Here is a 27,727-nt window from a genome sequence, read left to right as displayed (position 1 = left end):
ATGTTTGATTCTTAACTGCCCTCTGGAAAATAAATCCTGGCCTGACTAGCGACACGCTTATCCCATGAATAAATAATAAAAAAAATCAAGGAGTCTGATTCCATCACATTTTCAGAGAGTTCTAAAGACCAACTCTCCAAGAGAAACAAAACAAACTATGTTTTAAATGAGTGACCTCTTATTTTTAAAAAGTATCTCCTTCTTCTGGACTCCCCCGTAAGAGGAAACATCCTCTCCACATCCACACTGTCAAGACCCCTTGTATGCTCTTATTCTACTGAAGTCCAGTGAATATAAGCCCAGTCTGCCCAACTGCTCCTCATAACACAACACCGTCATTCCAGGTATTCAGTCTAGTAAACGTTCTCTGAACTGTTTTCAATGCATTTCTTCACTCACAATAAAACATAATATCTGTTAGCTTTCCTAATTTGCTTGTTGTATTTGCATACTAATCTTCTATTATTCATGTACTAGGACACCCAGATCTCTTTGCATCTGAGATAATGGGAACTGCAGATGCTGTAGAATCTGAGATAACAAAAAGTGTGGAGCTGGATGAACACAGCAGGCTAAGCAGCATCTTAGGAGCACAAAAGCTGATGTTTCGGGTCTGGACCCCTGAAATGTCAGCTTTTGTACTCCTAAGATGCTGCTTGGCCTGCTGTATTCATCCAGCTCCACACTTTGTTATCTCTTTGCACCTCAGAGCTCTGCAGCCTCTCACCACTTAGATAATAGGCTTCTGCTCTGTCCATCATGCTGAAATGTTCACTTTCACAATTTCCCACTTTACACTCCGTTACACTCACAGGGTTGGCAATCACATGGAGTACAGGGAAAGGCAAAAATACTTCCTAAAAATGAGCCTCTGTGTGCCATTTCCCTGTTACCTTTTCCTGTCACTGACAGGCTTTCACTAATGGTATTCAAATAAAAATCAAAAGAACTGTGGATGCTGTAATTCAGAAACAAAAACAGAAGTTGCAAGAAAAGCTCAGCACATCTGGCAGCATCTGTGAAGAAAAAAAAATCAGAGTTAACGTTTTGGGTCCAGTGTGCCTGTTCTGAGGAAGGGTCACCAGACCCGAAACATTAACTCTGACTTTTTTTCTTCACAAATGCTGCCAGACCTGCTCAGCTGATACTATTCAAGTTGTGCAGCTGAATTTCAGGAATTCTTTTTTGTAGTGGGTTTTAACCGACAGGTCTGTAATATGAGATCCACCTGTCTGCATCAAGTTGGCAGTCACCAAGTTAGAATCCATGCTTTTTGGGCAGTGAAGGTTTAATAATCAGCTTATCAGCAGTTAATAATGAATTGAGTAAATATTGAGTAAGATCACCCTGTTATTACTCTACAGCGAGGCCATGATATCCTGTGAGACTGACACATTGGAAATAATTGCACTTCTAAAAACAGGAACTTCTAGCTATACTACCTGTGTTGAGAATGACTGGACTCTCTGGGCACATACGTATGGGCATATAGTATCTAATTATATTGGAAGGTTAGAACAGCCTGGCCAGCCTCTGTGGTGGCCACTCTGAATCTCAAATAAAGAGCAAATGCTCCAGTGTCCTTGATCCACTTTGCACCTCAGTTGGGTCAGATTGCTCTAAAATCAATACAAATGAGAGATGCCTCTCGATATGACTTTGCACAGAATTAATGAGAGAGCTGCTACTGCAGAAAACAGATCGAAAGGAAGAAGGAGACCACGTGGTGTATCTGCAAAGTGACAGCCGCTTACCTGACTGCAGGACTGAGTGAGGACCTCTCCAAAGGGCTGGATAACCTCAGTTGTGTAGTAGTTGATCAAGGCTGCAAGACTCCTGTGAGTGTGAGTGCTACCATCAATCATGTACCTGCCGTTCTTCAGCTGCTGGATCACAAAGTGTCGACAGCGATCACTGCCCCTGGAGGTAAACCAATCAGAAGGTTAGATCCATAGATTCTATTCACACCAACAAATACCCTCAGCCTGTGCTACAAAACCAAATTACTGTCATTTCTCCTGCAGTAACAGTCTCTCACAAACACAGCTCTAATAATGTCACAAACAAAATCAGAAATTGCTGGAGAAACCTAGCAGGTCTGGCAGCATCTGTGGAAAGAAATCAGAGTTAATGTTTCAGGTCGAATGACCCTTCTTCGGAACTCAGGGGACAGAGACTTGTTGGTGGTGGTGAGGGGGTGGTTTGTCACTGGACCCGAAACATTAACTCCCTTTCTCTCCCTAGATGCTACTGGACCTGCTGAGCTTTTCCAGCAATTTCTGTTTTTGTTTCTGATTTATAGCACCTGCAGTTCTTTCAGCTTTCTTATTCTAGTAATGTCATGGAGCTGATCGTCTAGAGGCAATGCTCTGGAGACATGGGTTCAAAACCCACAATAACAGCTGGAGTATTTGCATTAATTTTGTAAACTTTGACCTTCTGTAATAGTGTCCATGACCATTGCCAAACACCCATCAGGTTCACTTTAGGGATGGTAATTGGCTGTCCTTACCCAGCCTTACATGTGACTCCAGACCTACAGTGATGCGGCAACTCTTAATTGCCCTTTGCAATGGCAGGCTGTGGCACTCAGATAAAGCTTGTGAGATCCTGCTGTGATGAAATTGGCTACTGCTTCCCACATTAGTGGTCACTCCATTTCAAATGCCTTCTCTTGAAACATCTTAAGGTTTTGGAAGGTGCAGACAATTTCTTCAGGACCAGATAGAATCCACTGAGGGTTGTGCCTTCACAGGCCAGAAAAAAAATGTTCTAAATTCAACCCTGAATCTTGTTTATTCTCTTCCGGCATCAAATCTCAAAGTACGTACTTGTAAGACAATATGTAGCCAAATGCTCGGTCGCTCAGCCGGATGAGGAAGTGACCAATATCTCGATCCTGCAGGACACTCTCAGCTTCTCTGTTGGCATACACATACACACAGAGTTATCTATTAGGACAGAGAGAGCTAGGCCCCAGATAGACTTGTGTCGTTAGCTGTGGCCAGAATACACTGCAGCGCAGAGTGTCACACAGAGCACAAAACCCCCATTTCCCCAGCCCCCCCCCACAACGTCTGCTCTGTTATATAGGACAGCAGAGGACAGACACTTGTTAAGGCAGAGGGGACTGCGTCCAGCGCCTCTGACTTTATAATCACTTACCTGCTGTCCAGTTTACTGAAGCCCTGCTGGAACATGGCCTGGTGAGATGGACAGGGATGGGGAGAAACACAGCCCTGGGGGTACAGCCTGGGTGGGGGGGAGGGCATGATGATGGAAGGGTATACGTCCTGGCAGGGGGTGGGAATGGACACAGACTGGGGAGTACATGACCTGGGGGTGCTGAGTCTGGGAACTCCTTCTGCTTTGGGAAATCTGGGTTCTATATGACATTTGTTGAATAATTATTGAATAAAATATCTCATTATCCTCCGAACCTGACACCCCTCAGTCTGTGCAGACAGACAAAAACATAGTTTGTGTTGTTATATATGGTTGATCTCAGACCCCAAAGAGTAAGAAAGGGGTTGTCACCCTTTTTGCAACCCCATTATATCAGTGTAATCAGAATATTACAGTCCCTGGAACATCAGTGTAGTCACAACACTACAGTCCATAGAATACCAGTGCAGTTGATGGATTCCAATGCCTGGGATAACAGTGTAATCAGAGGATTACAGCCCCTGTACTGATAGTTTAATTGATAGATTTCAGTTACAGTTTAAGGAAGCAATTAGCAATTTGTAACAATAATGGAGCTATGGTGAAAAACAGCTTTTATAACATTTTGAACATTTGGTTCAGCTTTGACTCTTATGCACTGTCTACTGTGTGACTGACCGAGCCCGTAGAACTTACTTCCTGGTCACGAAACCGTGGAACCATTCGGGTAACCTGCCGTTCTGCAGGATGAGAGCGACCTGGGTCTCCGTGAACCACCGGAGGGCCATTTCCTTTAGCATTCCTGCCGACAAGGTGTCGGAGCTAGCCCGTGATTTTTGGGAGCAACTCATTAACCTCTGAGACTCTCCCATCCTCCCAAAGCAGTGACCCTGTAAAAAATGATCACACTGTTGTCAAACAGCTGAACAGAAGCAGATTTTTTAAAATTTTATCAAGGTATATTTGCATATTTTGCCTTTGTCCTGTAAAAAGCGTCACTACATTTGCAAAACTCCATTCGACTTTCAAATCATTCCTCTGTGTGTGGTATTTATTTGGATTCGTGCCCATCTCCACACTCTTTGGAGCCTTTGTTAAACTCTGTTCTGTTCAGCAACACAATAGGCATCAGAAAGTTATCAAATAAATAGGATGGGCCTAAAACTTCTGTGAATTTATTAACATTTGCAGAAAACACTGACATGTAAACCGCTACAAAAGATTCAATGTAGCAGCCTGCTATTGTACAGGTGATGGGGAACAGAACTGGAAATGTCAGAGATGCTGTAGTTTTTCGATGGGAGGATATTGGGGATGGAGATCAGGAAGGTTGCGGGTGGGTGAGATGATAGTTTAGGGTGAGGGCGGAAGCTTTGAGAGACTGAGGGACAGTAGGAACCAAAGCTGCAAGGCGAAGACACATGCTTTTAAAAGGGAATTGCACATCACCATCTTCTCCAGGCAACTAGGGATGTGCAATAAATGCTGGCCCATTCAGCAACACCAACCATCCTGTGAGCAAATGCGAAAGAAACCTCATCTTCAATTACACCGGACCCAGAGTGCCTCAAAGCTCAGGTTATTGGTGTGAGGAAATCTAAGGAGGATGTGATTGTGGAATGTCCTCTACACAGTTGGGGGTCTCTCAGCAGCTGGCCATGGGCCAGGCATTCTCTACAGTCCTCTCCACACTCTGCAATAGCTACAGACAAGCCTGCAGAAGGGAGGGGTGCCCTTACTCTCCACTGCAAAGGATACTATTATTCCTTCTGTAGCGAATGTAATGAAGTCAGCTAGGTGGATCTCAACAGAATAGGAGTTCCCTGACTAGGGCTGTTAACTTGGCCTAATTCGGGGAGCCGACAGATAAAAATGGAACGTCAAAGGTTCTGTTCATTCAGATCCGGCTCTGAGGAAGCCAGACCAATGTCAAGTACTATGCCCATGTAACTAAAGGGTGACTTGGTGATGGGGTACCAGCCTTCATGGAGTTATTTCACCAGGCTGAAGTCCTCCTATTGGGCCTCCACTTTGTGAACCGATTATCCAATCGATTATTGATGGCCCCCCTTCCCTCCGATCACTGGTTCTGGGAAAATCACTGCTGAGAAAAAATTTCTGATTAAGGGCCTGTGCCTGAAATGTCAGCTTTCCTGCTTCTAAGACGCTGCTTGGCCTGCTGTATTCATCCAGCTCCACACCTTGTTAGCTGCAGTGTTGGCCTAGGCCTGAGGTAGGGTGTACATCAGGGCCCAAGGACCTGGATCCCAGATTCTGGTGGCAGTGGCAGGACTGTTGTGGTTAGGCAGGGATAGAGGTCACTGCTGAGGCCCTGCTCCCAGTCCCTGGACCTGGTGTTTAGCTGCCTTTCACTCCCCTGCTCCTGACCTTTGGCTACTTGGTGTCAGAGGGACAGTGACAGGGAAGGGTAAGGCATCCATACCAGATGACCAGACCACATGGAATCCAAATTGATTGACTGCTGACTCTGACCCACATCCACAGCCTGGTCTTCCTGGAGATGGAGTTGGTGGTGTCCACGATTATGCTAGAGCACATGATGGATACATGAACAAAACTTGATTTAATTTGTTGAATTTCCTTGAATTAACGACTTATTGTTTCTGGGCCCTTAAAGAATGCTAGCCCCTTGACAACAACCGTCGCCCCAGTTGGCAGTATAAAAGAGTTGGGAGGACTGGTTACTATAGAGCTTGTGTAGTCCGAAGCCTGTGGCTCTGAGGAGGTCCTGTCATTGGTGGTGGGTGGTGGATAAATATTTTATCTTATCCCATCAGGTTTTGTTGGCCATTGTAGAGGTGGGAGGGAGCTGGGCTATTTGTAATGTGTCACAAGGGAGGAATTTGGCTTTTTTTGAGATAAACAAATGGGGAAAGTATTCCAGATGTTTGAGCAACTGGCTGAATGTCCCATGGGATAATCACTCTCACCCACCTGAGAGGTCAATGACCAACCTGCAGCAGGAGGGGAGCTCACAGTCCATTATGATCCCTCTGCTAATTACTGTACCCCATTGAGAAGATTTGTAGCTCAGGTTGAGGTTCTGGATTGGAGTTTGCTCGCTGAGCTGGAAGGTTAGTTTTCAGACATTTCGTCACCATTCTAGGTAACATCATCAGTGAGCCTCCGACGAAGCGCTGGTGTTATGTCCCGCTTTCTATTTATCTGTTTAGGTTTCCTTGGGTTGCTGATGTCATTTCCTGTGTTGGTGATGTCATTTCCTGTTCTTTTTCTCAGAGGATGGTAGATTGGCTCCAAATCAATGTGTTTGTTGATGGAGTTCCGGTTGGAATGCCATGCTTCTAGGAATTCTCGTGCGTGTCTCTGTTTGGTTTGCCCTAGCATGAATGTGTTGTCCCAATCAAAGTGGTGTCCTTCCTCATCTGTACGTAAGGATCCTAGTGGTAGTGGGTCATGTCGTTTTGTGACTAGTTGATGATCATGTATCCTGGTGGCTAGCTTCCTGCCTGTTTGCCCGATGTAGTGTTTGTCACAGTTCTTGCAAGGTATTTTGTAAATGACATTAACTAATTAAGTTCATTAGCTACCAACACACTAAAACAGCAGCTAATGAACTTAAAAGACCCTATACAGACAACAAGCAAAACGAACGTCATCTACAAAATACCTTGCAAGAACTGTGACAAACACTACATCGGGCAAACAGGCAGGAAGCTAGCCACCAGGATACATGAACATCAACTAGCCACAAAACGACATGACCCACTACCACTAGTATCCTTACATACAGATGAGGAAGGACACCACTTTGATTGGGACAACACATCCATCCTAGGACAAACCAAACAGAACCACACACGAGAATTCCTAGAAGCATGGCATTCCAACCGGAACTCCATCAACAAACACATTGATTTGGAGCCAATCTACCATCCTCTGAGAAAAAGAACAGGAAATGACATCACCAACGCAGGCAATGACATCAGCAACCCAAGGAAACCTAAACAGATAAATAGAAAGCGGGACATAACACCAGCGCTTCGTTGGAGGCTCACTGATGATGTTACCTAGAATGGTGACGAAATGTCTGAAAACTAACCTTCCAGCTCAGCGAGCAAACTCACATCCAGAACTGTACCCCATGCAAAATTCTTCACAGGTCACAAAGGGGAAGAGTACAATTCCACAAATAATATGCAAATACACAAAAACAAGTTGGAAATACATGTATGCTGTTGGAAACTTTCTGTTTGTGAAAGCAACCATTATTCAAATGATCAGCGATCAGGAGAACAAGAATGATGTCATCTGAACAGGATAAAGGGTACTTTTTTCTCTACTCGACTGCTTTAAATATTACCAAGAATCCAAAAACTCTTGTTAATCCAGCTCTCTCCTTGTGTCCCAGCATGTGGGAAACAACACACTGTGACTCAGTTCAGTTTAACATTTTTCAGTTAAAGTGGCAGTTACACTATCCAGATGGCGTCTGTGGGAAATCATAGCAATCCTGGCAAGTTCCATTTCAGTGAGGGGAGATTAGGAAACAACAATTCACCCAGAGGGTGGTTGGGGTCTGAACTCACAGCCTGAAAGGCTGTTGGGGGTTAGAGGTTGTGAAGGCGGGTGAGGGATAGAAACCCTCAGCACTTTTACAAAACATCTGGGTGTATTTGCGAAGAGCTGTGATCTATACTTTGGTTTCACACAAATTAAAAAACTGCACCGTTTATCCTCACTGCTTGAAACATTGCGATGTCTCCACTTCGATATAGTCAAGGTGCCTTATCAATGACACTCTTGAAGTAACAACAATCCTCAGGACCCTCCAACAGTGCAACACTCTTTCAGAGGTACAAACCAAGTGCAGGAGGTTGGATTAGCCTAGTTATTTCTTCACTGGCTAACACAGACATCACAGGCTGAATAGCCTTTTTTTGCGTCTTACATTTTGTGTGATTCCTGTCAGAACATTTTCAGTTTCCTACAAATTAAAACATTGCATTACTTATCCTCACTGCTCAAAACGTTGCAAAGGTTCCACTTCAGTTCACAGTCACGAAATAACAACATCCCTTATGGTCCTCTTTTAGTACCAAACCTCCGACAGTGCAGCAGACCCTCAGTACAGACCCTCTGACAATGCAGTGCTCCGTCAGTACTGATCCTCCCACAATGTGGTATTCCCTCATAGAACATAGAACATAGAACATAGAACAGTACAGCACAGAACAGGCCCTTCGGCCCACAATGTTGTGCCGACCATTGATCCTCATGTATGCACCCTCAAATTTCTGTGACCATATACATGTCCAGCAGTCTCTTAAATGACCCCAATGACCTTGCTTCCACAACTGCTGCTGGCAACGCATTCCATGCTCTCACAACTCTCTGCGTAAAGAACCTGCCTCTGACATCCCCTCTATACTTTCCACCAACCATCTTAAAACTATGACCCCTCGTGCTAGCCATTTCTGCCCTGGGAAATAGTCTCTGGCTATCAACTCTATCTATGCCTCTTATTATCTTGTATACCTCAATTAGGTCCCCTCTCCTCCTCCTTTTCTCCAATGAAAAGAGACCGAGCTCAGTCAACCTCTCTTCATAAGATAAGCCCTCCAGTCCAGGCAGCATCCTGGTAAACCTCCTCTGAACTCTCTCCAAAGCATCCACATCTTTCCTATAATAGGGCGCCCAGAACTGGACGCAGTATTCCAAGTGCGGTCTAACCAAAGTTTTATAGAGCTGCAACAAGATCTCACGACTCTTAAACTCAATCCCCCTGTTAATGAAAGCCAAAACACCATATGCTTTCTTAACAACCCTGTCCACTTGGGTGGCCATTTTAAGGGATCTATGTATCTGCACACCAAGATCCCTCTGTTCCTCCACGCTGCCAAGAATCCTATCCTTAATCCTGTACTCAGCTTTCAAATTCGACCTTCCAAAATGCATCACCTCGCATTTATCCAGGTTGAACTCCATCTGCCACCTCTCAGCCCATCTCTGCATCCTGTCAATGTCCCGCTGCAGCCTACAACAGCCCTCTACACTGTCAACGACACCTCCGACCTTTGTGTCATCTGCAAACTTGCTGACCCATCCTTCAATCCCCTCATCCAAGTCATTAATAAAAATTACAAACAGTAGAGGCCCAAGGACAGAGCCCTGTGGAACCCCACTCACCACTGACTTCCAGGCAGAATATTTTCCTTCTACTACCACTCGCTGTCTTCTGTTGGCCAGCCAATTCTGTATCCAAGCAGCTAAGTTCCCCTGTATCCCATTCCTCCTGACCTTCTGAATGAGCCTACCATGGGGAACCTTATCAAATGCCTTACTGAAGTCCATATACACCACATCCACAGCTCGACCCTCATCAACTTTTCTAGTCACATCCTCAAAAAACTCGATAAGGTTTGTAAGGCATGACCTACCCCTCACAAAGCCGTGTTGACTGTATTTGATCAAGCCATGCTCTTCCAGATGGTCATAAATCTTATCCCTCAGAATCCTTTCTAACACCTTGCAGACGACAGACGTGAGACTTACCGGTCTATAATTGCCGGGGATTTCCCTATTTCCTTCCTTGAAGAGAGGAATTACATTTGCCTCTCTCCAGTCCTCAGGTACGACTCCAGTGGACAGCGAGGATGCAAAGATCTTCGCAAGTGGCGAAGCAATTGCATTTCTCGCTTCCCAAAGCAGCCGAGGACAAATCTGGTCCGGGCCTGGCGACTTGTCAATCTTAATGTTTGACAAAATGTCATACAGCCAATGAAACATTTCTGAGGATCATTACCGAGGTGTAGCATATTGTTGCATTTGGAAACAGATCAGCCAAGCTCCCACAAACAGCAATTTGGTGCGTCAGTCACTTTACTCCCTCAATACTGATTCTCTGACAGTGTATAGTATTGAGGGAGTACTACAGTCAAAGGTTCTCGTTGTGACCTTATCTACCCTCTTGGGTAGGTGTAAAAGATTACAAGACACTATTTGGAAGATGAACTGGGGAGATATCTACAGTACCCTGCACAATATTTCCCCATTAACTAAAGTGACTGACGCACCAAATTGCTGTTTGTGGGAGCTTGGCTGATCTGTTTCCAAATGCAACAATATGCTACACCTCGGTAATGATCCTCAGAAATGTTTCATTGGCTGTATGACATTTTAGAAAGTCCTAAAATAGTGCCAGGTGCTATTTAGTTGTAGGTTCCTCCCAACTTACCTCTTCATCCAGTGTTGAGCTAAAAAAGATGCGAATTCAGGGTGTTTTCAGGCTGTTTTTCAGCTGAAACAACTGAAACATTAAATAGCCCTGTCCACCTCTCCGCAAAACAATCATCTCATCAAATGAGGAGAAGGTCAAAATGAGTGATGACTGCAGCAGGAAATGTTCTTGGGTCATGTGACAAGAAATGGAAAAGGACTGATGAGAAAACAGATGAAGACTTGTAAAAGATATGAAGAGAAAACTGAGGGTGGGGTCACCACAAGCACCAAGATAAAATTAGACTCCTTCAGACTAATGTAAGGAAAGACTTTCTTCATACAGAAAAAAAGGTCTGGAATTCTCTCCCCCAGAGGTCAGAAAGGTGGAGATACAAATTCCAAAGTGGAGGCTGACAGATTTTCATTTGCTAAAGATGTTCAGGAATTTGAGGAGCAAAGTTGGGTAGATACAGATCAAAAATCATCCAACGCAGCAGGCAGAACAGTCTCAAAGGGTTGAAATAGCCCTACTCCTGTTCCCAGTTTTTAGACTACAGACGTAAAATTACAAACCAAACTGGAGTTACCAAAATAAGTGCAGCTATAGAGTTGCTAGTTTAAATATCTATTAGTGATCTTTGCTGCTGCTTTTTAACAATAAGGCTGCGAGTTTTATTAACTACACATCATCCTGAATATTTGACTAGACAATGGCTTGCCCACAGCAGGAGCTAAAAAAGTTCAAGGATGGACACAGAAGAGAAGGTTAGCGTTAAGTGAGGCCCAAAATATGCAATAAATGGTCAGATTCACAGCTGAAGATTCCAGTTTGAACTCATAGAATCGCAGAAGGCGATAAATTTAAAGTTTTTGAAATCAGCCAAAGTTCTGTGAGAGGAAGAAGTTCCCTGTAGCCATGGAACGCATAGAGTAAGTGGGAAAGAGATCAAGAGGAATTATACAATGAATTCACAGTGCATGGTTGGCAAGACAGCCTTGCACCTTTTGAAGATGAGATCAACATTGTAAAGCATCCTTGGAACACATAGAAAATGGAACAACTGTAAATAATACTGGGTTTCACTGGCAAAAAGCTAGTACAAGCCCCATGGGTTGAACAGTCTTCTGCTTTATAATGAATATCAATTTCATCTAAAAGGTTAAGTTTTGAAATCTAGAATGTTTACCTTTGAGCAGATATGCACAAATCCTTAAGCTTATCTACAGAACAGAGAGAGACTATGGCATACTGACCTTTAACTGTGGAAACTTGAGATAAGGCCAGATCCCTTTTGATTTGGAGAAGTTATGAGTCCTTTTCTCCTGAGCCACCGAGAGTTGAGGTTGCATGAAGATCAGAGGTGATGACTGGAATAAAGGTTGGCTGTACCACACATTGTCTGAGGTGGAAAAAGTGTGCCAATGAGTTCACCAGCACTGGGTATACTCAGCCACGACCGTTCAGAAGATACAGTTATCAGTCACCTTCTACAATCTTTGCTTGCTGATGCATAGCTTCATGTTCTCTTTAATCCCACAGTAAGAAAAGATTGCATCTCTGATTTTATTTTGACAAAACTTTTGGTCAGCTTTTTTTCTCTCTCTCTGCTAACTTATTCCTCTTTAACACCAGTATATTCCAGCACATGTGCTACTCTCCCCTGTATACCCCAGTACATCTGTAAATCCCCACAGTATACTCCAGCATATCTGAAAGTATCCCCAGTGTACACCAGCCATCTGTAACCCTTCAGTATAGCTCAGCGACAAAATAACCACAGTATCAAGTTTTTGTGGGAGCCTGTTAGAACCTCAGGAAATCAAGCTGAGGGTGATAGTTTAAACACACTGAAGCTCTGGGAGACGATTAAATTCCTGGCCCTGCTACTGCTTTATTTTGTTGATCTGTGAAGCTGAAATGAAATGAAGTTTGGAATGGACTCTGCAACTTCCTGTGTCCTCTCTGGCTAGTTTTCCAAGTGAACATCTTTGTCACCTTTTTATTGTCATTATTTTATTTTCGATTAGGATTACTCCACGGCACAACATCGTGGGCCAAAGGGCCTGTACTGTGCTGTACTTTTCAATGTTCTATGTTCTATGTAATACTTATCTCAGAGATGAGGTACTTTATTACAAAGATGGATTGGAGAAGTTGGGACCATTTTATTGGAGAAGAGAAGACTGGGAGAATATTTGATTGAAGTGTTCAAAATCATGAAGGTTTTGGACAGAATACAGAAAGAGTCACTGTTGCCGTTGGTGAAAGAGTCAAGAATGAGAGAACATGAATTTAAGATAATTGGCAAAAGAAGTGATGGTGACATCAAGAAACATCTTTTCACACAGCAAGTGGCTGGGATCTGAAATACACTGTCTAAAAGTGTGGGAAGGCAGGTTCAATTGAGGCATTCAATTGGAAATTGGGTTATTACCGGAGGAGGAAAAAAAGTCAGGGAAGTGGCACCAGGAGATTGTGGAGATATGACACAGACTGAATGGCCTCCTTCTGTGCTGTAACTGTTCTGTGATTTTGAAACACAAAGAAGCCATTCAACCATACTCTTCAGCTTGTATGATTGATCTGGACCTCAGTTCCACTTCCCTATCTGTATGCCAATCCCTTAAAACTCACCGACTTACCAAACAACAGTAAACCCACTGAGATTGAAAGTACCAATTGTTCCTTTGGGACCTGACAAAGGATTCCATAGTTGTAAACCAACCAGACACCAGGATCCCAAAGTTCATGCATTTTGAAATGGAGAGTAGGCATCTTCCCGATGGGAACATGTTCCAAGGCATCCTCAGGCTTCACAAATTCTTCCTAGACCCATCTTCAGATGGAGGGTCAGTTTTCAACCCTGCCAGCCTCTCAGTGGCACAGGGGAAATGAGGATCAAGGAGTCAGAGAGTAAACTGCATTGAAATAATTAGAATTTCTCCAACTGAAGAAAATAAACTACATAGAAATGTAGTCAAAAAGCTACATCAGGTCTGGATATACTAGATTCAGGGATGGTGTCGCCCTCTGCCTGGGGGGCAGGGGAGATCCAGAACAAGGGGTCATGATTTCAAAATACACAGTTGGCTATTTTGAGTTGAAACAAAAGAAATATCTTCACTCAGAGGGTGATGAACCTGTGGAATTCTTTCCTACAGAATACTGTGGAAGCCAAGTCACTGAATACACTTAAAAAAGAAATAGATTTCTGGTGGGTAACGTGTCTAGGGATCTGGGGAGAGAAAGGGAGTATGGCTGTAAGACAGAAAATCAGCCATGATCATCTTGAATGGTGGAGTGGGCATGATGGGCTGAATGGCCTACAACTGCTCCTATTTTCTGTTTTCTTCCTAAGTTTTTAAGTTTCTATGTCCCATGTGATTCTTAAATTTAATCTTACATGCTGTGTGTGAGCCTACATGTCTGCAAGAGAGGTGTTTAGCCACTGCAGTGCCAAACAGGTTCTGCAAACGTTGCACTGAACACTGCCTCGATTAATGCCTTCCTGTTGCCCTAGTTTTTTTTGCCGATTATAATGAGTTGACTTAGGAGCCACAATAGGATCCAGGAGCTTTTCACTTCAGTGAGAATTTATTTTTATCATTTCACATGAGAGCCAGGAGTCTTACACACCTCTGACTCCCCAAAGTTGGTGTACCATTTACAAGGCAAGAATGTGATGGAATACTCCCCACTTGCCTGGATGAGTGCAGCCCCAACAACACACAAGAAGCTGGTCACCATCCAGGACAAAGAAGCCACTTGACTTGCATCACATCCATAAGCATCCATTTCCTCCATCACTGATGCTCAGTAGCAACAATGTGTACTATCTATCAAATGAAGCACAGAAATTTACCAAGGCACCTTCCAAATCCACACCCAGTTCCATCTAGAAGGAAAAGGACAGTAGATACATGGGAATGCCACCTCTTCAAGCTCTCCTCCAAACCACTCCCCATCCTGATCTATATATAAACACACACATATATATATATTTTAATCACCATTCCTTTAGTATCACTGGCTCTAACTCCTGGAACACACTCACAATACCATTAAGGAGGGAATCTCAGTACAGATCGCAGCAATTCAAAGCAGCTCACCACGACCTTTTAAAGAACAACTATGGACAGGCAATAAATGGCATTAGCCAGTGATGCCCATACAACATAAATGAATTAAAGTTTTAAATGAAGGAAGCCATTCAGCCAACAGTTTCTGTGCTACATTTCCCTGCTCTTTCTTCAGATCCCAGCACCAATCTCCTTCATGGCTATGTGATTTCCCGTTGACAGAAATGATGCAATCTGTTTTCACCACTCTGTCAGACAACAACTGGGTGCATCAAAAAACAATCTCTCCTGAAGGTCTCTCTCATATATCTCGATTAATCTCATTGAGTGTTTCCCTGACCACAATACTGGTGTGAAAAATAAGAATTCCAAAATGCAAGCTCACTCTGACAAAGGAATATGTAACCACTGTTCTGATAGCTTGCAAGAATAGAGCAGAAAGGTAAGGAGCAGCACTGGATAAACTGTTGAACCTACCTCGACTGGCCCAGTATTGCATTAATTTGCAGTTGCCTTTCATTGATGCTGAAAAATATATACCTGTACACCAACACACGGCTGGAGGAGCGACTGAGGCTCAAGAAGCTCGATGGCATGTTTTATGTGACATCTGTCGTCAACAGTAGTTATTTCCATTTACAGGGAAAACAGCAAAGGCCTCACGTTACCCTAGGTTACTACCCACACTGGTGATCATTCTAACTGATAACAACAGACAGCTGGGAGGAAAGAAGGGCTTTCTCCAGCTTGTAGTTTCCTGCCGCAGAGTGGAAACGACAAGGTAACTGACACAAACCGCCTAGCTAGCGACAGTGTTATGATGTAAAATACAGCAAACGCTGGAAATCTGAAATGAAAAGAGAAAGTGCTGGAAATCCTGCTTGTTCTTCTCTTTAATGTCGCAGGGTAGTTGTGGCAAAGTAACGTCAGCCTGAAATGTTACCTGTTTCCCTTACCATAGATGTGACCTGGCCAGAGGCTTCATACATCAAAAAAGTACGGAACTACAGCACAGAAACAGGGTACTTGGCCCAAATGGTTTATCTTAGCCCATCCCTAATTGCGCCTTGAGAAGATGGTGGGAGCTGCCGTCTTGAACTGCTGTAGTACATGAGGTGCAGTTTATACCTACAATGCCATTAAGGGTAGCAGTTCAGGATTTTGAAAAGGCATAGAAATACTTTCTGTCACGAGTTCCTCTTGAGATTTTTTTTAGGGTCACTTGTTGATTTTCAGGGGGTACTTTTTCATTCTCACTGATTCCTTTATTTGGTGATGCCAACAGCAAGTAACGATGTGTTTGATTGAACATGTGGCATATTTGGACTCACACAGAGACAGATTTATTAATGTTTCAATTATTAACTCTCCACTAAACTTAAAACCATGACACAAGAAAATCATTGATTTCCTCAACGATAGTCCTTAGATCCACAGAAATCAATATGAATTGATTATAAAGAAACAGGAATAAGTGCACAAAAGTTTTTGGCACACTTTTGTACACGTGGAAAGCTATCACATCAAATACAACTCTGATAGAATATTAAAAAAATTGATGTGTTTCTATTGCTCATGTGCGTTTTAACCAGGCAAATGCAGCCTGGCTAATTACGGCCTCATCAATCCAATTTTAATCATCAGTAAATTGATAGAAGGGGTCATCAACAGTTCTTATTAACAAGTAAGCACTTTCTTAGCAACAACCTGCACTCTGATGCTCAGTTTGGGTTCTATCAGGGCCTTTCAGCTCCTGACCTCTACAGACTTAGGCCAAACATGGACCGAAGAGCTGAATGCCAAAGGTGAGGCGAGAGTGATATTTTTAAATTCAATTGTGGCATGTGGGCATCACCAGCATTCATTGCCCGTCCCTAGTTGCTCTTGAGAAGCTGGTGGTGAGCTGCCTTCTTGAACAACTGCAGTCCTCCTTCGTAGGTCACCCACAAATGCCATTAGGGAGAGAATTCCAGGATTTTAACCCAGTGACAGTGAAGGAACAGTGATGTATTTCCAAGTCAGAATGGTGAGTGGCTTAGAGGAGAATTTGCACGTGGCAGTGTTTTCATGTACCTGCTGCCCTTGTCCTTCAAGATTGAAGTGATTGTGGGTTTTGAAGGTGCTGTCTGATGATCTTTGGTGAATTTCTGCAGTGCATCTTGTAGACAGTGCACACTGCTGCTACTGAGTCTTGGTGGTGTAGAGAATGGATGCTTGTGGATGTAGTGCCAGTCAAGTGGGCTGCTTTGTCCTGGATGATGTCAAGCTACCTGAGTGTTGTTGGGGCTGCACACAATCAGGCAAGTGGGGAGTATTCCATCACTCTCCTGGCTTGTGAGAGATAATGGGAACTGCAGATGCTGGAGATTCCAAGATAATAAAATGTGAGGCTGGATGAACACAGCAGGCCAAGCAGCATCTCAGGAGCTCTCTGATGAAGGGTCTAGGCCCGAAACGTCAGCTTTTGTGCTCCTGAGATGCTGCTTGGCCTGCTGTGTTCATCCAGCCTCACATTTTATTATCTTGGACTCTCCTGGCTTGTGCCTTGCAGAGGGTGGACAGGCTTTGAGGAGTCAGGAGATGATTTACTCACCACAGTATTCCCAGCTTCTGGCCTGCTCTTGTAGGCACAGTGTTTATGTAGTGAGTCCAGTTGAGATTCTGGTCAACAATAACCCCCAGGATGTTGACAGTGGGGCATTCAGTGATGGTAACACCATTGAATGTCAAGTGGCAATATTGTCTGTAATTGGTGATGGTCATAGCCTGCCATTTTTTTGGTGTGAATGTTACTTGCCACTTGTCAAGCCAAGGCTGGATACTGTCCAGATCTTGTTGCATTTGAACACAAACTACTTTCATATGTGAGGAGTTGCAAATGATGCAGAACAGTTGCAATTATCAGCGAACATCCCCACTTCAGATTTTATATTGGAGGGACGGTCATTGAGGAAGCAGCTGAAGATGGTTGGGCCTAAGACACTACCCTGAGGAGCTCTTGCAGAGATGGCCTGGAGTGGAGATAACAGACCCTCCACAACCACAGCCATCTTCCTATGTGTCAGGTATAACTCCAACCACCAGAGAGTTTGCCCCCAATACCCATTGATTCCAGTTTTGCTCGTGCTCCTTGATGCCACACTCTTTCGAATACAGCTTTGATATCAAGGGCTGTCACTCTGACCTCATCTCTGGACTTCAGGTCTTTTCTACAAGTTTGAACCAAGGCTGTAATGAGGTCAGGAACTGAGTGGCCCTGGCAGAACCCAAAGTGGGCGTCACTGAGCAGGTTATTGCTGAGTAGGTGCTGCTTAATAGCACTGTTGATGATACCTTCCATCATTTTACTGATGTTTGAGAGTAGACTGATGGGGCGGTTATTGGCCAGGTTGGATTTGACTTGCTTTTACAGGACATACCTGGGCAATTTTCCACATTGTTGGGTACATGCCAGTGTTGGAACTGTATTGGAAGAGCTTGGCTAGGAGACTGGTAAGTTCTGGAGTAGAAGTCTTCAGTAGCATTGCTGGAATGTTGTCAGGGGCCATAGCCTTTGCAATGTCCAGTGTCTCGAACTGATTCTTGTATTATGTGGAGTGAATCGAATTGTTTGAAGACTGATGTTTCTATTGCTGGGAAGCACTGGAGGAGGCTGGCATAAACGCACCCAATTGGCATTTCTGGATGAAAATTCCTACGAACGCTTCAGTCTTCTCTTTTGCACTGATATGCTGGGCTATTCCATCATTGAGGATGGGAATATTTGTGCAGCCTCCACCTCCAGTGAGTTGTGTAATTATCCACCACCATTCATGACTGATGTGGCAAGACTGCAGAGCTTAGATCCATTGGTTGTGGGATGGTTTAGCTCTGCCTATTACTTGCTGTTTATGCAGTTTGGAGTGCAAGTAGTCTTGTTTGGTAGCTTCAGCAGGTTGACACTTTACCTTCAGGTATGGCTGGTACTGCTTCTGACATGCCTTCCTGCAACCTCCAGTGAACAGGAGTGTTCCCCGGGCTTGATGAGAATGGTTGAATGGGGGATATAAGGCCATGAGGTTACAAATTGTGCTGGAGTACAATTCTGCTGTTGATGACTCACAGCGGCTCATGGATGCCCAGGCTTGAGTTGCTAGGTCTGTACGAAGTCTGTCCCATCTAGCACGGTGATAGTGCCACACAATATGATGGAGGTTATTCTCAATGCAAACACAGGACTTCATCTCCACAAGGACTGTGCAATGGTCACTCTTACTGATACCGTCATGGACATACGTAACTGCAGCTGGTAGTTTGGTATGGATGAAGTCTAGTATGTTTTTCCCTCTTGTTCTTTTCCTCACCAGTTGTTAGACTGGGTCTGTGGCGGATATGTCCTTTAGGACCTCACCGGCTCAATCAGTAGTACTGCTTCAACTCGGGTCTCCAGTATATTAACTGAGTTTCTAAACTAATAGTCTGGCATCACCTCCTCCTTGACAGCATTGCTATAGTTAATTGAATGTAACACAAGCACAAGTAGCACTAGCAAATGTAGAATCAATTGCATTCAGTGGGAAATCTCTCTGCTGGTTGAGTGTCTTCACCAAACTCTGCGTAGAAGGTATGCTGATCCAGCAACTCTCTAAATGTGTAAAACACAAGAACCATTCAATTCATTGCACATGCTCCACGGTTCAGTATGATCCTCTATCTCGTACATGGGAAGATGGTTGTGGTTGTGGAGGTCAGTCATCTCAGTTCCAGGTCATCTCTGCAGGACTTCCTCCAGTCTAGCCCCAACCATCTTCAGCTGCATCATCAATGACCTTCACTCTATTATCAGGTCTGAAGTGGGGATGTTCACCAGCAATTTCACAATGTTCGGCACCATCGCAATTCCTCAGATACTGAAGCAGTCTATGTCTGACTGCAGCAATACTCGGGTTTGGCCTGACAAGTGGCAAATAACTCATATCACACAAACACCAGGCAATGACCATCTCCAACAAGAGAGAAGCTAATAATCACCTGTTGACATTCAATGGCATATTCATCACTGAGTGCCCCACTGCCAAATTCACCTAAGATCATCAGGCAGCACGGTCCAAACCTATGCCCACTTCCGTCTAGAAGTACAAGTGCAGCAGATCCTTGGGAATACCACGATCTGCAAATTCCCCTCCTCAAAGCTACTCACCATCCTGACATCTCAGAAACAGAGTTGTTATGGTACAGAAAGAAGCTATTCAGTCCATTGGGTCTGTACTGGCTCATTAAATAGCATCATTACCTTGTGCTTGCCTACTGTTCTTTTCCCCACACATTTGTTCATTATTTTGCCCAAATAATCATTCAATGCCCTCTTGAATGCCTAAACTGAATCTGTCTCCATTGTTTCCAGCCAGTGAATTCCATGCCCTTTTTATTCACTGTGTGAAAAGCATTTCCTCACTTCATCCTTGCTGCTTTTGCAGATCACATTAAATCTATACCCTCTTGCTTTTGTTCCTTTTACAAGTGGGAAAAGTTTCTCCTATCTAATCGACACAACATCACCTCCCTACTTTTGTACTCTATGTCTCTGGTAATTAAACCAAGAATACTGTATGCTTTACTAACTGCCCTCTTCTGAAGGTGGTCCTGCCACCTTCAATGATCTGTACATGTAGATATCCAGGTCCCACTGCTCCTGCATTCCCTTTTGGATTGTAGCCCTTATTTTTTTCTTGTCTTTCAATGTTCTTCCAACCAAAGTGCATCACCTCAACTTCTCTGCTTTGAACCACATCTGTCACCACTTGCCCACTCTACCAATTTGTCAATGTCCTTCCAAAGTTCCACACTGTCTTCCTAACAGCTTACAATTCTTCCAGGTTTATTGTCATCTGCAAACTTTGAAACTGTCACACCAAAATCCAGGTCATTAATATATATCAGGAAAAACAAGGGTCCTAATATTGACCTCCAGGAAACTCTACCACAAACCTTCCTCCAGCCTGAAAAATATCCACTGACCATTACTCTTGGTTTCCTGTCAATCAACCTATTTATTTATTGCTGATAGGCTGCCTAGAGACTCTCTTTGCAGCAACTGAAGAGCATTCACCATGAAAATCATCTCCTTGTTCTTCTACTTATGGGGTCAGCTTTTTCTCTGATTGGTCACTTCTGTGAGCATTTATTCTTCAATCATAAAACCCCTGCATTGCAGAAAGAGGCCATTTGGCCCATTGAGTTTGCATTGACCCTCTGAACATCATCACACCCCACACCCATCCCCCTAACCCATTTCTGTATTGCCCATGGCTAATCCACCTAGCCCGCATAACACTGGACACTATGGGAAATTTCCCATGGCCAATCCACCTAACCTGCACATCTTTGGACTGTGGGAGGAAACCCGAGCACCCGGAGGAAACTCACACAGACACAGGGAGAATGTGCAAAGTCCGTACAGACATTCATCCAAAACTGGAATTGAACACAGGTCCATGGTATTCCAAGGCAGCAGGGCTAACCACTGAGCCATCATGCCATTCCTATTTTTGTCCAATTTGTGCACTTTCAGGAGTGGATTGCCTACAGCTCCAGTAGTATTTGGAAAATGACTTGGAGGGCTACAAGTGGCTTGCAATTGGTGGTGATCCTGTGTATCTGCTGCCTTTTAGATGGAATTGCTTTGGAAGATACTGTTGAGGGTGCCTTGGTAAGTTGCTGCAGTACATCTTGTACATAGCCTTAGTACTGCCAACTTCTGTCTATCATCTACGTTAGGGGATTGGCCATTCTACAACAGAAAACATTAGTTGGATTACCGAGAGTCTGAAGAGAAAACATTTACAAAGGAAATGCAGAATAGAGTTGTGGAATGGTCACATGATGTGTGTAAAATTTGATGAGTTTACCTGAAGATCACAGCCAGATTATTCGTACTTAAAAAAAGAATACAACGTCTGCAATGCCAACTGTGACATGGAAATTAATTCTAATTAATTTTTTTAATATTTTCTGAAAAATAAAACTGAATGAAAAGGAACAGCTGAGTAACACGAACACTGAGTGAGTTTTAGTATTTTTTTTAAATTGGGTTTTTACTTGAAGATGTAGGTGTTTAAATGTTAGTTAGCTGTGTTGGGGCCTTCCACACTGTCAATGGAACAGACATCTCACCAACAGACATCTTCTTACTGAGGAAGGTGATTGATTGAGGTGAGCGCTCAGTGTGTCAGTGGGTCAACGGAGAGCCACATACTGATTTACACATCAGCCATCCATTATTTTTCTGAAGAAGGGTCTAGACCCAAAACGTCAGCTTTCCTGCTGCTCTGATGCTGCTTGGCCTGTTGTGTTCATCCAGCTCTACACCTTGTTATCTCAGCCTCCTATTATGTTCTTTTAAAATATTTGACCATCTTACTCAACTCGAAACTACCGCGCCCTGAAGTGGGAGGAGGAGGGTGGTCCATTTAATTCAGCCAGGAGATAACATCATTCCCCCACCCCCTCAGCCTCCACTAGAATTTAGCTCTGGGTGAGAAGGCCCACAGATAATCTGCCCTCAACGTCAATTATGGAACTTTCTCTGGCAGCTGCTAGGATTACCACTTGGGCCTGTAGATAATTCGCATTGGTGAGAGCTGATATCAAGCAGCTTATCAAAATATAGACACATCATTTAGGAGTAGACCACCTGGTCTCTCAAACCTCTTTCCCCATTCAATAATGTTCAATATTCATGTTTAATCTTATTACTCCACATTCCCACCCACTCCTGATAGATTCCCAACAAACAAGAGGAATGGAAGGCTATCTATCTCTGCCTTAAGATTCAAGGACTCTGCTTCCACCACATTTTCAGGATGGGAGTTCCAAAGACTCATGAACCTCTGCCTTGAATTTGAAACAGTGACCCCGCTCCCACCCCCACACCAAGTTCTAGGCTGTCCCACAAGAGGAAATATCCTTTCTATCAGCTTTTCATTTTCAGGATCTTTTGCTTCTATTTTTCATTCAAGTCACCCTTTGCTTTTTCTAAAAACCGAAAGAACTGTGGATGCGGTAACTCAGGAGCAAAAACAGAAAATGCTGGAAATCTCAGCAGGGCAGGCAGCATCTGTGAAGAAAAAAAAACAGAGTTAACGTTTCGGGTCATCGGAGCACTGGAAGAGTCACTGGACCCGAAGCTTTTCTGACTTTTCTTCACAGAAGCTGCCAGACCTGCCGAGCTTTACTTTTCAAAATTCTGATGGAGACTAGTCTTGCCTAATTGGCTGACAGTTCTCAGTAGGTAGGACCTTCACACACTCCCCCTCCTCCACCCCCACACCCACACCCCAGGACCTTGAATCAAGAGAAAGAATCCGCCTCCCAAACGCTCACTCTCCCTCACCGCAGTGGCCCTGCTGCACCCTGATTGGGCCGTGGGTTTGCCAGACACTTTGGAAATGAGGCAGTGTAGGTGTCCTAACCTAATGATAATCTTGATTCCCTTTGATAATCTCACCCCCTGACCTGGCTCCTCCAATAATCTCACCCCCAATAACCTGACCACCCCGATAAACTGACTCTCTGATAATGTCACCCCCTGGCCTGACCCACTGATCATGTCATCCCTTGACATGGCCCCGTCCTCCAATAATCTCATCCACTGATGACCTCAACACTCTCCCTCCCCAAGGACTGCAGCAGTTTAAATGGCTGTCCCACCAGCATGTTTTCAAGCAGCAATTAGGGATGGACCTGTCAGTGACACTCAAATTCTGTGAAACAATAAGCTGAGTGAGATGAGGTATGTGATATCAAGAACTGTCGATGCTGGAACCAGGGATAACACAGTGTGGAGCTGGAGGAAACAAGCAGGCCAGGCAGCATCAGAGGAGCAGGAAAGCTGACGTTTTGAGTCGGGACGCTTCTTCAGGCATTTCTGAAGCTTTCCTGCTCCCCTGATGCTGCCTGGCCTGCTGTGTTCCTCCAGCTCCACAATGTGTTATGAGATTAGGTTTAATGAGGTATATGTTTCTATCCGTAGAATGAGTCAGGAGACTGTTGACTCAATACCCACTTCAGAGTCCTGAGCACAAATTTCATGCTGAAATTCTTGGAATAGTACTGAGGGGGTGCTAAACTGTCAGAAATGCCATGTTTTAGATAAGACATGAAACCAAGGTCACACCTGTCTTTGCAAGTAGATAAAAACGATTCCATTGCCATTATTAGAAAAACCGAGGTAAATTTTCTGGGTCACTAGGACCTATATTCATCCTTCAATATCATTGAAATCACATTATTTGGCCTCTATCCCTTTGTTTCGATAAAGACAGAATGGCAGTTGCTGGAAAGTTGAAATAAATGCAGAGAATGCAGGAGAAACTCAGCAAGTCAGGTAGCATCTCCAGACAAAAGAAAAACAGAGCTAACATTTTGAGTCCTGTATAACTCTCCTTTCTGTTAGTGGGAGATTACTGTATGCTAATTGGCTGCTGTGTTTCCTACAACACAGTAGGAACTACATTCAAAAACTGTGTCATTTGCAAATTGCATTTTGACATTCTGGTGTGCTACGAAGTGTGACAGAAATGTAAACTCTTTCTATATTTCGAGACCCTACAGCGGGAGAGGTGCAGGTGGGAGCCTGTTGTTACTGACTGCAAATCGCACTTTGAAATCAGACAGCACATAAATATAATCACATTAAATACCTAGACAGGATTCCCAATTCCCTTGGATAAAATGGCTTGTCAAAGCACATCAACATTGAGCCAAATAGACTGACATTCTCTGCATAACAAAGTGCGGAGCTGGATGAACACAGCAGGCCAAGCGGCATCTCAGGAGCACAAAAGCTGACGTTTCAGGCCTAGACCCTTCATCAGAGTGCTCCTGAGATGCTGCTTGGCCTGCTGTGTTCATCCAGCTCCACACTTTGTTATCTTGGATTCTCCAGCATCGGCTGTTCCCATTATCACTGACATTCTCTGGAGTTTAGTGGAAAAAGAGCTAATCTCATTGAAACATATAAAGTTCTTTGAGGGTTTGACTGAGATGCTGAGAAGTCATGTCCCAGGATTTGAGAGGCGAAGACGCTGGGACACAGTTTCAGGATAAAGGGAGACATTGCAGACTGAATCGAGGAGAAATATCTTCTCACAGAGAATGATGAATCTTTGGAATTTCTTTCTCCTACTGCAGACATTCATTCAGTCATTGCTAGAGATTGATAGGCTTGTGTTGAGAGAGTGAAGGGATAAGGGGATCAGGTAAGAAAATGAGGTTGAGTTAGAGGATCATGCTGAACAGTGGAGCATGCGCAATGAACTGAATGGTTCTTGTGTTTTACGCGGTTGGAGAGTTGCTGGATCAGCATACCTTCTACAGCAGAGTTTGGTGAAGACCGGAAATAAAAGCTGCTGAAAAACATCAGTAATCTGCACTCCATCAGTTGACTGTAAACCTCTTGAACTGCACGCGTTTCCTGTTTACCATAGAGCTGTCCATAAACGATCGGTCTCGTCATGTTTTTGCAGTTGTTGTAGGTTTGAGGTTTGAGTGAAGTTATAGATTCCATGCTGGCTGTTAATCATGGGCCATTACGTATGGGGAAAGACTCTAGAATGTGTGTGGGTGAGAGTGAGATACTGTAGGTGATTCTACACACACACAGGTACACAACTCACTCCTTATTCAAGAGAATTTTGCATTACCCATGCAATTGCTCATCAAAATTCAGACTGTAAAAGTGATGAGCCTATGGTTTCTTTCTATATAATAGCTATACAGAGGTGGGAGTGAAAATATCACCTATTACTATACCTTGGACTGAGTCATTTATCTGTGGTTTGCAAATAGTCACAGTTTGGGTAGCATCCCCTCTAAAGCAAGATAAATATTTTATTTTTACTTATTTTAAGCTTCCCTGATCCTCTGATGCTGCTTGGCCTGCTGTGTTCATCCAGCTCGGCACCTTGTTAAGACTATAAGACCATAAGACATGGGAGTGGAAGTAAGGCCATTCAGCCCATCGAGTCCACTCCGCCATTTAAATCATGGCTGATGGGCATTTCAACTCTACTTTCCTGCACTCACCCCATAGGCCTTGATTCCTTGTGAGATCAAGAATTTATCGATCTCTGCCTTGAAGGCATTTAACGTCCCGGCCTCCACTGCACTCCGTGGCAATGAATTCCACAGGCCCACCACTCGCTAGCTGAAGAAATGTCTCCTCATTTCCGTTTCAAATTTACCCCCTCTAATTCTAAGGCTGTGCCCACAGGTCCTAGTTTCCCCGCCTAACGGAAATAACTTCCCAGTGTCCACCCTTTCTAAGCCATACGTTATCTTGTAAGTTTCTCTGGATGTGAGTTTGCTCGTTGAGCTGGAAGGTTAGTTTTCAGACGTTTCGTCACCATTCTAGGTAACATCATCAGTGAGCATCCGACGTTACCTAGAATGGTGATGAAATGTCTGAAAACTAACCTTCCAGCTCAGCGAGCAAACTCACATCCAGAACCTCAACCTGAGCTACAAATCTTCTCAAAACTCACTTGTAAGTTTCTATTAGATCTCCCCTCAACCTTCTAAACTCTAATGAATACAATCCCAGGATGCTTAGCCGTTCATCGTACGTTAAACCTACCATTCCAGGGATCATCCGTGTGAATCTCTGCTGGACACGCTCCAGCGCCAGTATGTCCTTCCTGAGGTGTGGGGCCCAAAATTGGACACAGTATTCTAAATGGGACCTAACTAGAGCTTTATAAAATTTCAGAAGCACATCACTGCTTTTATATTCCAACCCTCTTGAGATAAACGACAACATTACATTCGCTTTCTTAATCACAGACTCTACCTGCAAGTTAACTTTTAGAGAATCCTGGACCGACACTCCCAGATCCCTTTGGACTTCTGCTTTATGAATTTTCTCACCATTTAGAAAATAGTCCATGCCTGTATTCTTTTTTCCAAAGTGCAAAACCTCGCATTTGCTCACGTTGAATTTCATCAGCCATTTCCTGGACCACTCTCCTAAACTGTCTGAATCTTTCTGCAGCCTCCCCACCTCCTCAGTACTACCAGCCTGTCCACCAATCTTTGTATCATCGGCAAACTTCGCCAGAATGCTCCCAGTCCCTTCATCCAGATCATTAATATATAAAGGGAACAGCTGCGGCCCCAACAGTGAAGCCTGCGGGACACCACTTGTCACTGGTTGCCATTCCGAAAAAGAGCCTTTTATCCCAACTCTCTGCCTTCTGTCAGACAGTCAATCCTCAATCCAAGCCAGTAGCTCACCTCGAACATTATGGGCCCTGACCTTACTCAGCAGCCTCCCGTGAGGCACATTATCAAAGGCCTTTTGGAAGTCTAGATAGATAACATCCACTGGGTTTCCCTGGTCTAACCTACTTGTTACCTCTTCAAAGAATTCTAACAGGTTTGTCAGGCACGACCTTCCCTTATTAAATCTATGCTGACTTGTCCTAATCTGACCCTGCATTTCCAAGAATTTAGAAATCTCAATGGATTCTAAAATTTTACCAACAACCAAGGTTAGGCTAATCGGCCTATAATTTTCCATCTTTTGCCTTGATCCTTTCTTAAACAAGAGAGTTACAACAGCAATTTTCCAATCATCTGGGACTTTTCCAGACTCCAGTGACTTTTGAAAGATCACAACCAAAGCCTCCGCTATTTCCTCAGCCACATCCCTCAGAACTCTAGGATGTAGCCCATTGGGGCCAGGAGATTTATCAATTTTTAGACCTTCTAGCTTTTCTGGCCCTCTCTCTTTTGTAATGCCTGCCATACTCAACTCTGCCCCCTGACTTTCCCTAATTGTTGGCATACTACTCATGTCTTCCACTGTGAAGACTGACGCAAAGTATTTATTAAGTTCTTCAGCTATTTCCTTATTTCCCATCAGTAGCCTTCCAGCATCAATTTGGAGCGGCCCAATGTCTACTTTTGCCTCATGTTTGTTTCTTTTGTATTGAAAGAAGCTTTTACTATCATTTCTAATATTACTGGCTAGCCTACCTTCATATTTGATCCTCTCCTTCCTTAGTTCCCTCTTTGTTATCCTCTGTCTGTTTTTGTAGCCTTCCCAATCTTCTGATTTCCCAGTGCTCTTGGCCACTTTATAGGCTGTATCTTTTTCTTTGATATATTTCCTGACTTCCTCTGTCAGCCATGGCTGTCTAATCCCACGCCGGATAATCTTTCTTTTCTTTGGGATGAACCTCTGTACTGTGTCCTCAGTTACACCCAGAAACTCCTGCCATTGTTGCTCTACTGTCTTCCCCGC

The 27,727-nt window shown here is 43.9% G+C and overlaps 1 protein-coding gene across 1 annotated transcript in view; it reads right to left on the bottom strand.

Annotated features, from left to right (window-relative positions):
- LOC125446894 (SH2 domain-containing protein 7-like) overlaps positions 1-27,727 on the bottom strand; it is a 50,557-nt gene that overhangs the window by 8,807 nt on the left and 14,023 nt on the right. The window contains exons 3-5 of the mRNA XM_059640117.1: positions 3,862-4,055; positions 2,832-2,921; positions 1,755-1,920 (exon numbers count right to left, since the gene is read on the bottom strand). Of these exons, the coding sequence (XP_059496100.1) occupies positions 1,755-1,920; positions 2,832-2,921; positions 3,862-4,037 (432 nt within the window). The 5' untranslated portion in view covers positions 4,038-4,055. The remainder of the gene's footprint in view (positions 1-1,754; positions 1,921-2,831; positions 2,922-3,861; positions 4,056-27,727) is intronic.

This window comes from Stegostoma tigrinum, chromosome 36 (assembly GCF_030684315.1).
Source record: "Stegostoma tigrinum isolate sSteTig4 chromosome 36, sSteTig4.hap1, whole genome shotgun sequence".
NCBI classification, from domain to species: domain Eukaryota; kingdom Metazoa; phylum Chordata; class Chondrichthyes; order Orectolobiformes; family Stegostomatidae; genus Stegostoma; species Stegostoma tigrinum.
Note: the sequence above shows the minus strand (reverse complement) of the source record. Positions and strands in the feature narration are given on the sequence as shown.